The 15,448-nt window shown below is 45.7% G+C and overlaps 1 protein-coding gene across 1 annotated transcript in view; it reads left to right on the top strand.

Annotated features, from left to right (window-relative positions):
- The window catches only part of CCDC80 (coiled-coil domain containing 80), a 218,073-nt gene that overhangs the window by 44,740 nt on the left and 157,885 nt on the right, over positions 1-15,448 (top strand). The window contains exon 3 of the mRNA XM_077480931.1: positions 1,088-1,244. Coding sequence (XP_077337057.1) covers positions 1,088-1,244 — 157 coding nt within the window. The remainder of the gene's footprint in view (positions 1-1,087; positions 1,245-15,448) is intronic.

Below are 15,448 nucleotides of genomic sequence, written 5' to 3' on the forward strand. Positions count from 1 at the left end.
TCATCACAGGAATTTATTTACAGCAGCAGGAGCCAATGGCTCCCACTGCTTTCAATCAGCCCTATGAGCAGGGAGAGCCGGGCACAGCGCTGGATCAAGATATAAGGGGGCTGGAAGGATCCTGTAGCACAGAGGATTTATTTATTTAATCTTAATCTAGAGAATGCATTAATGGAAAGAAAAAAAACAGCCTAAAGCCTTTAGAACCACTTTAAACATACTTACTTTCTCTTAAGAAGAGGTGATTTAATCTTAATGGAATATGATCACTTTATATAAACACAGAATGATATACTCAAAGGAAAGCTTTCACCACAAAAGACCCATGACACTGTTTTCTGCTTAAGAAAAAGAGATTTAACGTCCTGATACTGAAGGTGTTCTTCACTGTAAGAGGTGTGAAATTATGGGATAGTCTTTCACAGGTACTGGTTTCAGACTCAGACTCAGAAGATCGTATTAAAAGAGAACCCAAATATGCAGTATATCTAAATGCTCAAAAAATAAAAGGTTACTAATATAAGAGATAACAACACAGAATACTGATTTAGGAGGTGTTTGCCTGGGTGTCAAAAACAAATTTTCTTGGTAGAGCAAATTGGGCCATGCTTTATAAGGTTCCACTTGATCAATCTTGACTGTCACATCTGTTATGCCGCATACACTGAGTTTCGGCCAGCAAAAGACCAATGAGAGCTTTTCATCGGAAAATGCGACCATGTGTATGCTGCATCAGAATTTAGCTGGCCGAATTCCCACCAGCAAAAATTTGAGAGCATGTTCTCAATTTTTCAGACAGAAAAACTTTCGAAATTCCAATCATGTGTATGCAATTCCGACACGCAAAAACTCACGCATGCTCAGATTCAACTAGATTTTCTAGTCCCGACGTACGTGTTGTACATCACCACGTTCTTGATGGTCGGTATTTGGTGTGACCGTGTGTATGCAAGACAGCTTGAGCGAAATCCCGTCGGGAAAACCATCAGAGCTTTTACCAACCAAAATTCCGATCGTGCGCATAGTGGCATGCATCATATATAAAATATTGCTGAGTAAGCTCATATTATTTTTATTTTATATATAGCTTATTACCACACCAAAAGAAGAAAACAACATGTATTCACAACAGCGAGATGAGTATCTTGAGTCAGTCTGTGAAATGGCCATACGAAAAATCTCAATCATTACAATTTTTGGCACTTTAACAAACAGCACAATGAAAATTGATCACTTCCAACTTGGTATGTACAATTTTAATATGCACCTATTTGTTTTTCTCTTATTTGATTGCCCTTGATTTCTTCTTTGTCTAGCCTGTTTTGTTTTTAAGCTACCAATTACTGTCATGTAAATAGCCTTCATCCCCAGAGGAGATGGCTGAATTAAAATAATTCTTTCTGCTGGCAGATTGTTTTTAAAATCCCTCATGGCAGCATCATATAGCTTCCCCCAGGGGCCCAACTCACTAGAACAATGGTAGGGGGAGTAAAGATATTATATGGAGCTATCACAATGTACGTAAAAGTGTAGGATTGTTACAAAAAAAATAAATCGCTTTTTTTGTTTGTCAGCTTCTGATGTCTGTGAATGAGATTTTATATGTAAAGCACCTGCACCTGGAGCTCTCCATTTCATTTCTGTTCATTTCAAAATTGCACATGGAGTCTGAAAGAAAGGGGTTATGATGGTTGTAATGGCTTTTTGTTTATTAGTCAGGAGGCAATCAAAACCAAACAATTTTGTATGGACACGACATCCTAAAAGAACCTCATGCATTAAGAGTACATTTTCAGAAGAGGGTGTTTTGCAAAGCACCTTGTCCCCATGTTGATGAGGACAAGGGCCTCTTCCCGACAACCCTGTCCGTTGGTTGTCGGGGTCTGCGGGCGGGGGGCTTTTCGGAATCTGGGAGCCCCCTTTAATAACAACAACAACAATAACAATGTACCCCTACCCATTCACCTGGTGAAAAAAGTGAAAAGAAAACACAACACAAGGTTTTAAAATAATTTATTGCACAGCTCCGGTGGTCTTCCGTCTAGGGGGGGTCTTCTCCACTATCTTCTGCTAGCTCTTTTACTAGCGAATGAGCCCGGCTTTCTTCTTCTTCATTGTCGCCGCCACCGCCCGGGGGTCTTCTTCCGACTTTGGGGGTCTTGTCCCCCTCTTCGGTTCTTCTTGCCGGGCCTCCTCTTTCTTCTTCCAGCTCTTTTACTAGTGGTGGCCCAGTCTTCTGTCGCCGCCTTCTCTTCTTCTCTTCTTCCTTGAGATGTTGACTCGACGCTCTCTCTGACCGCAATGACAGGGACGCGTTGTGCGGCAACTTATATAGGGACAATGGGCGGGGTCACCAGGTGATGTCCCCGCCCCTAATGATGTCAGAGTCCCGGAGGATGCTGGGATTCTGACATCATAAGGGGGCGGGGTCATCATGTGACATCACCCGGTGACCCCGCTCATTGTCCCTATATAAGTCGCCGCACAACGCGTCCCTGTGATTGCGGCGAGAGAGAGCGTCGAGTCGACATCTCAAGGAAGAAGACGAGAAGAAGAGAAGGCGGCGACAGTGGCGATAGATGACCGTGCCACCGCTAGTAAAAGAGCTGGGAGAAGAAAGCGGAGGCCCGGCAAGAAGAACTGAAGAGGGGGACAAGACCCCCAAAGTCGGAAGAAGACCCCCGGGCGGCGGCGATGAAGAAGAAAGACGGGCTCCTCCGCTAGTAAAAGAGCTAGCAGAAGATAGTGGAGAAGTCCGGCGAGAAGACCCCCCCAAGACGGAAGACCACCGGAGCTGTGCAATAAATTATTTTAAAACCTTGTGTTGTGTTTTTTTTACACTTTTTTCACCAGGTGAATGGGTAGGGGTGCATTGTACCCCATACTCATTCACAAAGGGTGGGGGGCCGGTATCTGGGGACCCCCTTATTAAAGGGGGCTCCCGGATTCCGATAACCCCCCGCCCGCAGACCCCGACAACCAACGGCCAGGGTTGTCAGGAAGAGGCCCTTGTCCTCATCAACATGGGAACAAGGTGCTTTGGGGTGGGGGGTCGCAGGGCCCCCCTTCCCCAAAGCACTCCCCCCATGTTGAGGGCACGCGGCCTGGTACGGCTCAGGATGGGGGGGCACTTGCTCGACCCCACCCCCTTTCCTGACTGGCCAGGCTACGTGCTCGGATAAGAGTCTGATATGGACCTTGGGGGGACCCCCATGCCGTTTTTTCGGCGTAGGGCTTCCCCTTTAAGTCTATACCAAGTGACAGGGCTCGCGAGGTGGAGGCAGCGACATTGACCTCCTGCGCTAGTCCCGTCTACCTGGAGCCACGTTCAAAATGAACAGACTTTTCTCCGTGTGCGGGCAAGTCCGTTCATTTCAAAAGTCCGGACTAGCACACAGACTGCCGGATTGTCTGCCGACTGCCGAGTCCGCCGGAAAATTTTGAGTCAAAACTTCTTTCTAAGTCCGCCGGACTTTTGGGGAAAAAAAGTCTGCCGGAGCCCACACACGGGCGGATTGTCCGCCAGACTCTGGTCCGCCGGACCAAGTCCACCAGATTGTCTGATCGTGTATACAGGGCATAAGACCCCTTTCACACAGAGGTTCTTTTCTGGCGCTTTCACGCAAAAAAAAAATTCCAAAAACCTATTTCCAGTTAAATCAATTAATGCTTTCACACTGGGGCAGTGCGCTGGCAGGGTGGTAGTGCCTATGCAACCCTTGGCGCCATTAGTGCTCCCATCCACACACTATAGGAAGTTGTTCTGTGGTTGAGTAAAGCATTAACCCCCAACAGTTTTGAGACTGTTACTACATTTGTTACCGCACCTGTTTCTGCAAGCGTTACTGCACCTGTCACTGCAAGTATTACTGCATCTGTTACTGTAAATTTTAATACTGGTGATACAATCAAGTGCTCTTGAAACTCTTCTGCTATACCGCTCTTACAAATACAAGAGCTGTTAACTCTTCTTAGTCTCTATGTGTGTCTATGTGTGTCATTCCCTCTCCATTGGGTACCTTAGGTCCTGGCCCTGACCATATGGGAAATGATGATAAGGCTCCTTGGGATTTGTTAGAAAACAGCTAAGTCAAAAAGAAGTTTGAGAAGGCACTGGTTTACTTATGGAATATAGAAAAAAATAGACTCCTCTTCCAGCATGATGTTACCAGGTGCTGGGCTAAAGCAATTTGAGGAAGGAGACATTTCTTAGATGTTTATTTACTAATGCTGGAAAATCAGTCTAATTTCTGCATAGAAACCAATCAGCTTCCAGGTTTTATTGCCAAAGCTTAATTGAACAAGCTGAGGTTAGAAGCTAATTGGTTTCTCTTCAGAAATGAGACTGATTTTGTACTCTCCAGCTTTAGTAAATAAATCCCTTTGCCTTTCATTCTCTTCTCCCTCTACTGAGATACTGATATTATGCTGTACCATTCTCCTCTGGCCAGCAGGGAGAGTGCTAAAGTCAAGCCAGCCTTTAGGCTTCTATGCAGAGCGCCGGCAATCCTGGGAGTAGTAGCTTGAGATGGCAGCCATATACTACAGATCACCATAGGCACTGTGCAGTAGGATGAGTGGGAGATGAATTTTATTATATTCCACAGTAAAGTTATTTCTCTTGGTGCTGAGGTAGCTAGAGAAAGAGTACCCCCATCTGAATATTCGTCTGCCATGGAGACCATACTAGTGGAGATCCGAGCCTGAGTCTGAAAGTGAGGACACCCGGGGGCAGCACAGCACCCCCCACCCTAAAGCACCTGCACTGCTGCCACAGGAAGATTGGAGCATCCGCTCACCCTCTGCTTCCCACCGCTGATCACTAGAGGCCTTTGGGGAGAGACCAAGCAGTGAGAGGTCTCAGCAGCATCCCTGGGACTGGTGAGAGGGCTATTCACCCACTGCTGATACTACTAGCAGGGACTGAGCAACTGAGAGCAGGACACCAAGTGTACACAATCCATACTGCACCCATACTGCACTCTATACCACACTTATTCCAAAACAAGACTGCACCTTATACTGTACTTATGCTGCATGCAGGTTAACAGGGACTGTTGTTAAGTGCCCCAATGCTCTTAAAGGGTCCTAATAATAAGAAGAGCATCCCAAAGGACAGCCCATTCCGTAATAATTATTCTGCAAGTCCCCTTTGTCCCCCTGCTCCCCCCTCCTTATTCAGTCTCCTTTTCTTTTGGGATCTGCATACTCAGTTGGTCTAGGACTAGCTTCACCACTATAAATGTACTCTGGCAGTATAGTTCCAGCACTCAGTGGATTGAGCTTTACTACTTCTCACTACTGCACTTGAGGTGGTCTTGCTACTGTTTATGCTGATCTGGATGTTGAATGTCATCTTATACCTAGCTCTTACTGTTAATTACTTTGTATTCTAATTTGTGTTATTACCATTGTTAATCCATTTTATGCTTGCCTAGTTACCAACCATATTGGGTGACAATATATTAAGTTTGCCTTTGCTACCAGGTTTGGTGCCCATTTTCTTTGATATAGCATGTGATTTCCTGTGATATTTATGTACAGTATGTTTATACAATCAACCCAGTGTGTTAGAGAGGCTGAGGATTTTAGAAAAGCTCAAGGCAAAGAACAGAGGACCTATTCTAATCAGCAGCTAATACAGATGTAGCTCTACAATGGCACACTGGTGATATTGTATAAATTAATTAGTCTTTCCAGACCTTTTCCAACACCCGGCACGGGAGCCCCAATCGGCACGCAAAGCCTCTTTTGCTGCACTTGACTCCCTCCCCATCAGCAGAGCAGCGCAGGGAAGTGTCAGTGAGTCACTAATGCATTCCAACTTCATAATTCCCCATGCTGCTCCTGCACTGAGGGGGAGGCACTGTACCCACACACATTGTAAAAGATGGGAAATATTGTTTGGCTCTCTAACTTTGCTGTAGCTGTGATCATCAGATTTTATGATGGGGAAGACATTGGGTGCAGTCCTGCTGGGGGGGGGGGGGGGGTGGTCCTGTTTCCAGGAGGAGGAGGACTGTCTTGGGCCACTGCTATAGCCAATCACAGTCCTGCTATCCCGGTCCACCATCTGGAGGAAGATGACTCGCTTGGTTGCCACTACCAATCTCAGAAAGGAGGGATTTCCCTGTGATTGAGAAAACCACAATCAGGTGACAGTTTTTGGAATTACTGTTGTGCTTCTGGGAACTTTGTTGAAGTTATTCCTGAACCTTTGTGTCACTTACTACTGAACCCCTGCACTCTGTGTCTCTTTAAGCCACGGCCAGTATTCAGTGCAATGAAAATCACACCCAACTTTTGCTGCGGCGCAGAAACTTTTTTTCAGCTGCGGAGGCCCAACTTATGATCATGCACACAGGCCCACTGCTTTCAGAAAATGCCCCAGACCTGAGCTCATCATTGCGCATCCATTCCAGCATGTGGTCTGGATGCAAGAGGTGGATCAGCAGGATGAGGGTGCCAGGACAGGTAGATGTGTCTCATCTCTGCTTCCTTTCGCCACTATACATATCACACATATCATAGATGAAAAGAGGATACCGCAGTGGAGCAGATGAGCAGGAGGGGTTCAGAGGTGGGGCATATGTGCAGGGAGGTACAGTGGTGGAAGAGATGAGAAGGGGGTTCAGCAGTGGGACAGAAGAGCAAGGGGGTTCAGTGTTGGGGCAGATGAGAAGGAGGTTCAGTGGTGGGACAGAAAAGCAGGGGGGAAGAGCAGTGGGGCAGATGGAGGTATATTGGTGGGACAGATGTGCAGGGGGTTACAGTGGTGGGGCAGGAGAGCAGGGGGAACAGAGGTGGGGCAGAAGAGCAGGGGGAACAGAGGTGGGGCAGAAGAGCAGGGGGTAGACAGGGGAGACAGATGTGCAGGAGGTGCATTGGTAAGGCAGAGGAGAAAGTGGGTTACAGTGGTGGGACAGATGAGTAGATGGGTTTAGTGTTAGGAAAGATGAAAAAGTGATTTAGTAGTGAGACAGAAGAGCATGGGGATATGGCGGTGGAGCAAATATGCAAGGAGATACAGTGGTGGGGCAGATGAGAAAAGGGGCACATTGATGGGGCACATGAGCAAGGTGGTTTACAGTGGTGGGACAAAAGAGCAAGGGAGTACAGTGGTGGTGCAGATGTGCAGGAGGTACAGTGGTGGGAGGGATGAGAAGGGGGTTCAGCAGTGGGACAAAAGAGCAGGGGGGTTCAGTGATAGGGCAGATGAGAAGGGGTTACAGTGGTGGGACAGATGAGCAGGGGTTTCAGTGTTGGGGAAGATGAGAACGGGGTTCAGCGGTGGGACAGAAGAGCAGGGGGTACAGCAGCGGGGCAGATGTGAAAGGAGGTGCATTTGTGGGACAGATGAGCAAGGAGTTAGCCCTTGTACACACGGTCGGAGAATCAGTTGGAATGTGTCCTATCGGACCGTGTCATCGGATAATACGACTGTGTGTGGTATGCATCGGATTAATTCCGTCGGAATATCCGTCGGACCCAATTTTCCAACATGTTGGAAATATTTCCCAACCAACTGGGCCGGTCGGACATACTCCGATCATGTGTAGAGAATTTTGATCGGACCAAGTGCCACGCATGCTCAGATCAAATTCCTACATCAAAGCTATTGGCTACTAGCCTGAATGTAGTCCCATCGTAACGAAATTACGTCATCACGTTCTGAAAGATCGGATTTTTCGCCAACTTTGTCTGACCGTGTGTATGCAACAGTTTCGGACAAGATCCGACGGGCAAAATCCGATGGATTTGGTTGTGGAAATCTCCGACCGTGTGTACAGGGGCTTACAGTGGTTGGGCAGAACAGCAGGGGGTACCGAGGTGGGGCAGATGTACCAGGGGGTACAGTGGCAGGGCAGAGGAGAAATTAGGTATGTTGGTGGGACAGATGAGCAGGGGTTTACAGCTGTGGGACAGAGGAGCAGAGGGAACAGAGGTGGGACAGATGTGCAGGAGGTACATTGGTGGGGCAGATGAGAAAGGGGGTTACAGTGGTGGGGCAGATGAGCAGATAAGTTCAGTGTTAGGACAGATGAGAAGATGGTTCAGCAGTGAGACAGCATGGGGATACGGCGATGGGGCAGATGTGCAGGGAGGTATAGTGGTGGGGCAGATGAGAAAGGGGGAACATTGGTGGGGCAGATGAGTAGGTAGTTACAGTGGTGGAACAGAAGAGTGGGGTGGTACAGTGGCGGGGCAGATGTACAGGGGGTTACTGTGATGGGACAGATGAGCAGGGGGGTGCAGAGATGGAGCAGATGTGTAGGGTAGTACAGTGGTGGGGCAGATTTACAGGGGGTTACTGTGATGGGACAGATGAGCAGGGGGGTACAGAGGTGGAGCAGATGTGTAGGGTAGTACAGTGGTGGGGCAGATGTACAGGGGGTTACTGTGATGGGACAGATTAGCAGGGGAGTACAGAGGTGGAGCAGATGTATAGGGTAATACAGTGGTGGGGCAGATGTGCAAGGGATTACAGTGGTGGGTCAGATGTGCAGAGGGTTACACTGGTTGGGCAGATGTGCAGGGGGTTACAGTGGTTGGGCAGATGTGCAGGGGGTTACAGTGGTAGGGCAGATGAGAAAAGGGGTACATTGGTGGGACAAATGAGCAGGGGGTACAAAGGTGGTGCAGAAGTGCAGGGTAGTACAGTGCTGGGGCAGATGTGCAGGGAGTTACATTGGTGAAACTGATTTGCAGGGGAGACAGTGATCTGAAGTGTAGAGTGGCAGGAATTGGGGCTGATCTAAGGCGTGAGAGTGCAGGATGTTAATTTCTCACTATTTAAGTAGTTTACAGAATTTACTTTATAAAAAAATGCTTTTCGTGATTGAGAGTGTGAAGTTGACATTTTTTTGTTATGAAATCAGCACGCTCAATTTCTTTGAGAACATTTTTCGGCACACTGTGCTCAAAAGGTTGCCTACCCCTGCTCTAGCTTATTTTTCTCATTTCAAGTGCTCACATACTTTTATATTGATCATCGTGACCAGAAATGTGCAGCCTGTAACCTGTGATGTTTTTCTAAAGCTTTATGTTGCATGGTTATTATTTGAATTCTGAGCAATGAGTGCAGGGTAATGCCCTTTGCAGTTTCTGACCTTGCCTCATAGCTCCTCAAAAATGTATTCTAGGATGAAGTAAAGAGAAACAGCATATGGAGAAGAATACCTTTCCCTGTGGTGTGTTAGGTGGTGCCAGGGGTCAAGTCCTGGGAAAAAAAGTGTGGGAACTCCCACCCAAGATCCACTCCCCCACCAAAAAAAAAAATGATACGCTCATATGCACGAACACTTCAAGTGGTATTTTTCATCCAATTTTCGTATTGTGTGTATGAAGCTCAACTGTTAGTACATAAAAAAAAACTAAAAAAACAATCCTCAATAAACAAGAATACAGTAATTCTCTGAATAATCAGAATTCATTCAATTGTGCTTCCATGCAAATATGAACATCATGTTCTGATCTTTATTGGGGAATTTTATTTTGTATATAGAGTATTTATGTGGTGAGTTTTCATTGAACAGAGTTTGGATAACACAGGGTTAAGCGGAAAGGTCATAAATTAACTGCACATTATCTGGACAGAATGCTTGGGGATATAGTGATGTGTTCCTGCTTAGGAGATGTATGTTAGCTTGAAGGGCTGCAAACTCTGCAGGGCTCCAACACACACTCACTGCTATTCCAACCCTTCACATATTTCCACATAAACCTCCCCCTGGCATTAAACTTTGCCAGGTATTGTGCCCAGCTTACCACCCAAAACTGATGTTCCTCCCTCAGCTCACCTCTCTCCCTGCATGTCCTGTGAGCAGAATAGCTGTGCTCCTCCTATGGGATTATATGGCACTGAAGATAGAGGAGGGGGGGATTCAGTGGGACACACGGAGCAAGTATGCAGGAGACTGGAGGGGGAAGATGAGGAGACAGAAAATCAGGAGGGGCCAGTGGTGAGGAGCGCATCACGAGAGGTGTGACTAAATACAATCTCTTAGCAGCAGGGACCTGATCTACCCGTCAGCTAGCTATGATTGACAGGTAGATCGAAGAGGAAGCTGTCATGGGGCCCCCTACTGGCAATGGCTGAATGGTGAGTCCACCCCTGGTGCAAGCTGTGTTGGTGGCTGCTGGTGTAGCACCTGATAGCCCATGTACACACGGTCGGAGATTTTGCCAACCAAATCCGTCGGATTTTGCCCGTCGGATTTAGTCCGACGGATTGTGTCCGAAACTGTTGCATATACACGGTCGGGCCAAGTTGGCGAAAAATCCGATCTTTCAGAACATGATGACGTAATTTCGTTATGATGGGACTACATTCAGGCTAGCAGCCAATAGCTTTGATGTAGGAATTTGATCTGAGCATGCGTGGCACTTGGTCCGATGAAAATGCTCTACACATGATCGGATTAGGTCCGTCTGGCCCAGTTGTTCGGGAAATATTTCCAACATTTTGGAAAATTGGGTCGGACGGAGATTCGGACGGAATCAGTCCGATGCATACCACACACAGTCGGATTATCTGACGACACGGTCCGATAAGACTCATTCCGACAGATTCTCCGACCGTGTGTACAAGGGCTCACACAGCTCGCATACTTCAAAGTCCTGCAGGACAGGGCTGCTAATGGGAACTGAGTTCCTGTTGTGGAAAAAGTACAGGAACTCCGTTCCCATGCGTTCCCGCAGGACTTGAGCCCTGGGTGGTGCTTATCAGAATTTCTGGAAATATTTTTAGAGATTGAGGCAGCCCTTTGGGTGCATTCACACTTGTGAATGCACCCTGCACAAACCCTAGAAGGGAGTTCCCCTGATTAGTAGGCAGCCCCATTGAAAACAATGAGAGACTGCTGGTTCTCACAGCTAATGGTTAAGGCTGCGATCACATGTGAGTGACCACCATCAGACTCAGACTGCCCGTGTCCAGGGCCGATCACTGGCATGGGGGTCACAGTGGTCACAATGCTTGAGAGATTACATCCAAGTAGGCTTGCTTAGCTGCTGGAGCCAGCAACCTCCCATTGCTTTCAAGGGCGCTGCCTACTCACAGCTAATTATAAGGGGGTTTCTAGCAGGTAATCGTGGGCAGGGTGTATTCACAAGTGTGAATGCACCCTATAAGTGGTGCTGGCCCAGGCTATACCAAGCATGTCAAACGCAAAAAAACAGCAGGCTGATTTGAGATAGCTAAACTGTTAAAAGGGCTGCATTATGGGGTTATTTACAAAAGGCAAATCCACTTTGCACTGCAAGTGCACTTGGAAGTGCAGTCACTCTAAATCTAAGAGGTAGATCTGAAATGATTGGAAGCTCTGCTGATTTTATCATCCACTCATGTGCAAGCTAAAATGCTGTTTTTTTATTTTTGTTGCATGTCCCCCTCGGATCTACAGCGACTTTACTTCCAAGTGCACTTTCAGTGCAAAGTGGATTTTCCTTTGGTAAATAACCCCCTATGTCTCCTGAAGACTGTACTTAGTTAATTTCAGAAAAAAGATTATAGTACTTTGGAAATTAGCATCAAAGTAAAAATGTCAGCGTATAAAATGTAATTTCAGCTTATAAAAGGAGGACATAAAACATTTTCTGAAGCATTTAGATGAAAACTTAAGAAAGTTTAATTTATCAGCTCAAGAATAGCTAGAAGCAGAATATATTTTTTTTCTTTAAAGTGATTGTAAAGGTTTAACTTTTTTTTTTTTTTTTAAATAACAAACATGTTATACTTACCTACTCTGTGTAATGGTTTTGCACAGCCCCAATCCTGCCATTTTGGGGTCCGTCGTCGGCGTTCCGGGCACTTACACCCCTGCCGAGTGCCCCAACAGCAAGCAGCTTGCTATGGATGCACTCTTGTATGCTCGCTCCCACCCACCACTCCCTCCTCACTGGCTCTTATTAACAGCAGAAGGAGCCAATGGTCAGTGAGGAGGGAGAGAGAGAAAAGAGAGCCTCTGTTCTTGTGCACATTACTGGTTCAAGATCAGGCTCAGGTAAGTATTAGGGGGGAGGGGGGAGCTGCATGAAATGTTTTTTACCTTCATGCATAGAATGCACGAAGGTAAAAAAAAACTTTCTGCCTTTAGAACCACTTTAAACTGTGTGTGTATGTGTATATATATATATATATATATATATATATATATATATATATATATATATATATATATATATAATCTATCTATATCCCACATATTTTAGGAATAAGTAAAGGAGGGTTAAAACCCTTGTCAGTTTATATTTTTGCTCTTTGCATACCATTGAGGAAATTTTCCTGCATTTCCCAGACACAGAAACAGGAAATTAGAGACAACTATTCTCTAATGCCCCGTACACACGATCGGGGTTTTCGTCTGAAAAATCTTAAATGTTTTTTCCGACAGAGTTCCGCTCAAACTTGGCTTGCATACACACGGTCACATAAAAGTTCTCTGAACTTTTGTCCGTCAAGAACGCAGTGACGTACAACACTATGACGAGCCGAGAAAATGAAGTTCGATGCTTCCCAGCATGCGTCGAATTGTTTCCAAACATCCATAGGAATTTTGCACGTCAGAATTGCTACAGACGATCGGAATTTCCGATTGGAACTTTTTCAGTCGGAAAAATAGTGAACCTGCTCACAATCTTTTCCTGGTGGGAATTCCACCAGCAAAAGTCAGATAGAGCATACACACCATCGCAATTTCCGACCAAAAACCTCACATTGGACTTTTGGTGGCGGAATTTCCGATCGTGTGTACAGGGCATTAGACCCCTTTCACACTAGGGTGGGTCACAAAAATAGCGCCTGCAAAGTGCCTTGAAAGAGCCGCTGATGTGTCTCCAGTGAGGGCCCGAGGACTTTCACACTGGAGACGGTAAAAAAAGTCCTGCTAGTAGCATCTATGGATCGGTGAAGGAGCTCCTTCACCACTCCTGCCCATTGAAATCAATGGAGCAGCACAGCTATACTGCCGGCATAGCGCTGCTGCAGCAGGGCTTTGCAGTGGTTTTAACCCTTTCTCAGCCGCTGGGGGGGTAAAAGCGAATAGTGCAGCTAAATTGGCGGTAATGCGCTGCTAAAAATAGTGGCATTTTACTGCCGATGCCACCCCCATCCCAGTGTGAAAGGGGTCTTAGACAGTTGTTCCCAGAACAAATGTCCCCACATTGGAATAATTCTCCTTGCCCTAATTTTTCACTTGCCCGCACTTTCTTTCTTGGTAAAAGAGGCCACTAGTACACAAAGCATGGTAAATATGAAAGAAAAGAGGGGACAGCAATAGAAAGTCAAAAGAGGGCCACTTTCTATAGTTTTGTTTTATATGTATAGTACCTAGATATGTACTTTATAACCATTGAGGAGCACAGAGAAGGAGCAAGAAGACCACACGTGGCCCATATAAACGCTAGATTGATATTCCTGGGTTATACTACAGGGTCTGTTTATAAAAAATTTTCACCAAAGATCCACACAACTTTCACCCAAGATTCACATATTTATCTAAATGCATTCAATTGTGAAAATGTGTGATTCTTGGGTGAAAGCTGTGTGAATTTTGGGTGAAATAGACACAAGTATAAGATATCGGTCAGTAAAATATAGTACTTATTAATTTTGTATTCTTCCCTTGTGGATTGTTATTAAATATGTCTGCGTTTTTATTACAAATATGCATTATGTAAACTGATTTTTAGTATAGTCTGGCAGTGTCTGTTTCAACAAGCTGTTTTTAAGGACTAGCGTCATTAAATATGGATAATATACCTAACTTCATGCTAAACGAGCATCCTGTTACGCAAGGTGTTTTTCCATTCTGCAGTATTTTATATTAACCCTTTGTACCAAAATGTAGTTGCTGAATATTGAATTACTGTGATCAGGAAAGAGCTCAGTCGGCAGCTGTATAGGCCCCTCATTTGGAGTGTAAACTATGCAAATTTATATCTTAGATCTAAATATGTCTGTAGGCTCTTTCATGTGATACTTTAGGCCACCCTACAGGTCTCTAGCTTTCATTCTCTACCTATCCCTTCTTAGCTATTTCCCCCTTGTTTGTGTGAGGATATTAAAATTTATAAATTTTTGACACAGATCAGAAATTTTTCAGCACCTCCTAGCTGGTACTTTAACTCTGGCACTGGTCAGCACTGATATTTTCCATATATAAGTCAAACCTTGAATCAATAGTTTTTTTTTAATTCAGCTTTAAGCAGTTAAAGCAACATTATTTTTCCGTTTGGGAGAAAAGTTTTACATAAATGAATAAAAATTGACCATTGTAAGCATGACGTCAGCGTGGTTTGTCTCTCAACCCTCTCTCTGCTTATTAGGTATTCATTAGCTACCAAACTACCCATTTACATCACTGTCAATGTTACAATTAAAATCTGAAATAAACAGCTAAGCATAGCATGTCCATTTTTTGCTGGGCAGCTTGGCCTATTAATGAAAGTTGAAAATAACAGACTTACTGGCCAGAGTTGAGGGAGGAGGGATTAGAATATATTCCACAGTCTGGGCACAGGTATGACAATTAACCACTTCAATACAGGGCACTTAAACACCTTCCTGCCCAGACCAATTTTGAGCTTTCAGCGCTGTCGCACTTTGAATGACAATTGCGCGGTCATACTACACTGTACCCAAATGAAATTTTTATCATTTTTTTCCCACAAATAGAGCTTTCTTTTGGTGGTATTTGATCACCTCTACGGTTTTTATTTTTTGCGCTACAAATAAAAAAATACAGAAAATTTTGAAAAAAAAAATGTTTTTTTTTGTTTCAGTTTCAAAACTTTGTAAATAAGTACGTTTTCTCCTTCACTGATGGGCACTGATGGGGCTACACTGATGGGCACTGATAAGGCGGCACTGATGGGCACCAATGAAGTGGCACTGATGAGGTGGCATTGATGGACACTGATAGGCGGCACTGATAGGCGGCACTGATAGGCGGCACAGATGGGCGACGCGGATGGGCGACACGGATGGGCGACACGGATGGACACTGATAGGTGGCACAAATTGGCACTGATAGCTGGCACGGATTGGCATGGATGGGCGGCAGAGATGGGCATGGATGGGCGGCACAGATGGGCATGGATAAGCGGCACAGATGGGCATGGATAGGCGGCACAGATGGGCATGGGTGGGCACTGATAGGCGGCACAGGGGGGCACTCATAGGCGGCACAGGTGGGCACTCATAGGCGGCACAGGTGGGCACTCATAACAGGTGGGCACTCATAGGCAGCACAGGTGGGCACTCATAGGCGGCATTGGTGTTATACTGTACTAATGGATGCCAATCAGTGCCAAACAATAATGCATGCCAATCAGTGATGCCCATTGTGGGCACTGATTGGCATCCATTATGGGCACTGATTGGCATCCATTGTGCTGACCATTGGCATCCCTGGTGGTCTAGGGAGGATTACCTTTTCCCTGGTGG

Source organism: Lithobates pipiens, unplaced genomic scaffold (assembly GCF_037356315.1).
Source record: "Lithobates pipiens isolate NorthernLeopardFrog02 unplaced genomic scaffold, aLitPip1_a1.2 Scaffold_16, whole genome shotgun sequence".
In the NCBI taxonomy this organism is placed as follows: Eukaryota; Metazoa; Chordata; class Amphibia; order Anura; family Ranidae; genus Lithobates; species Lithobates pipiens.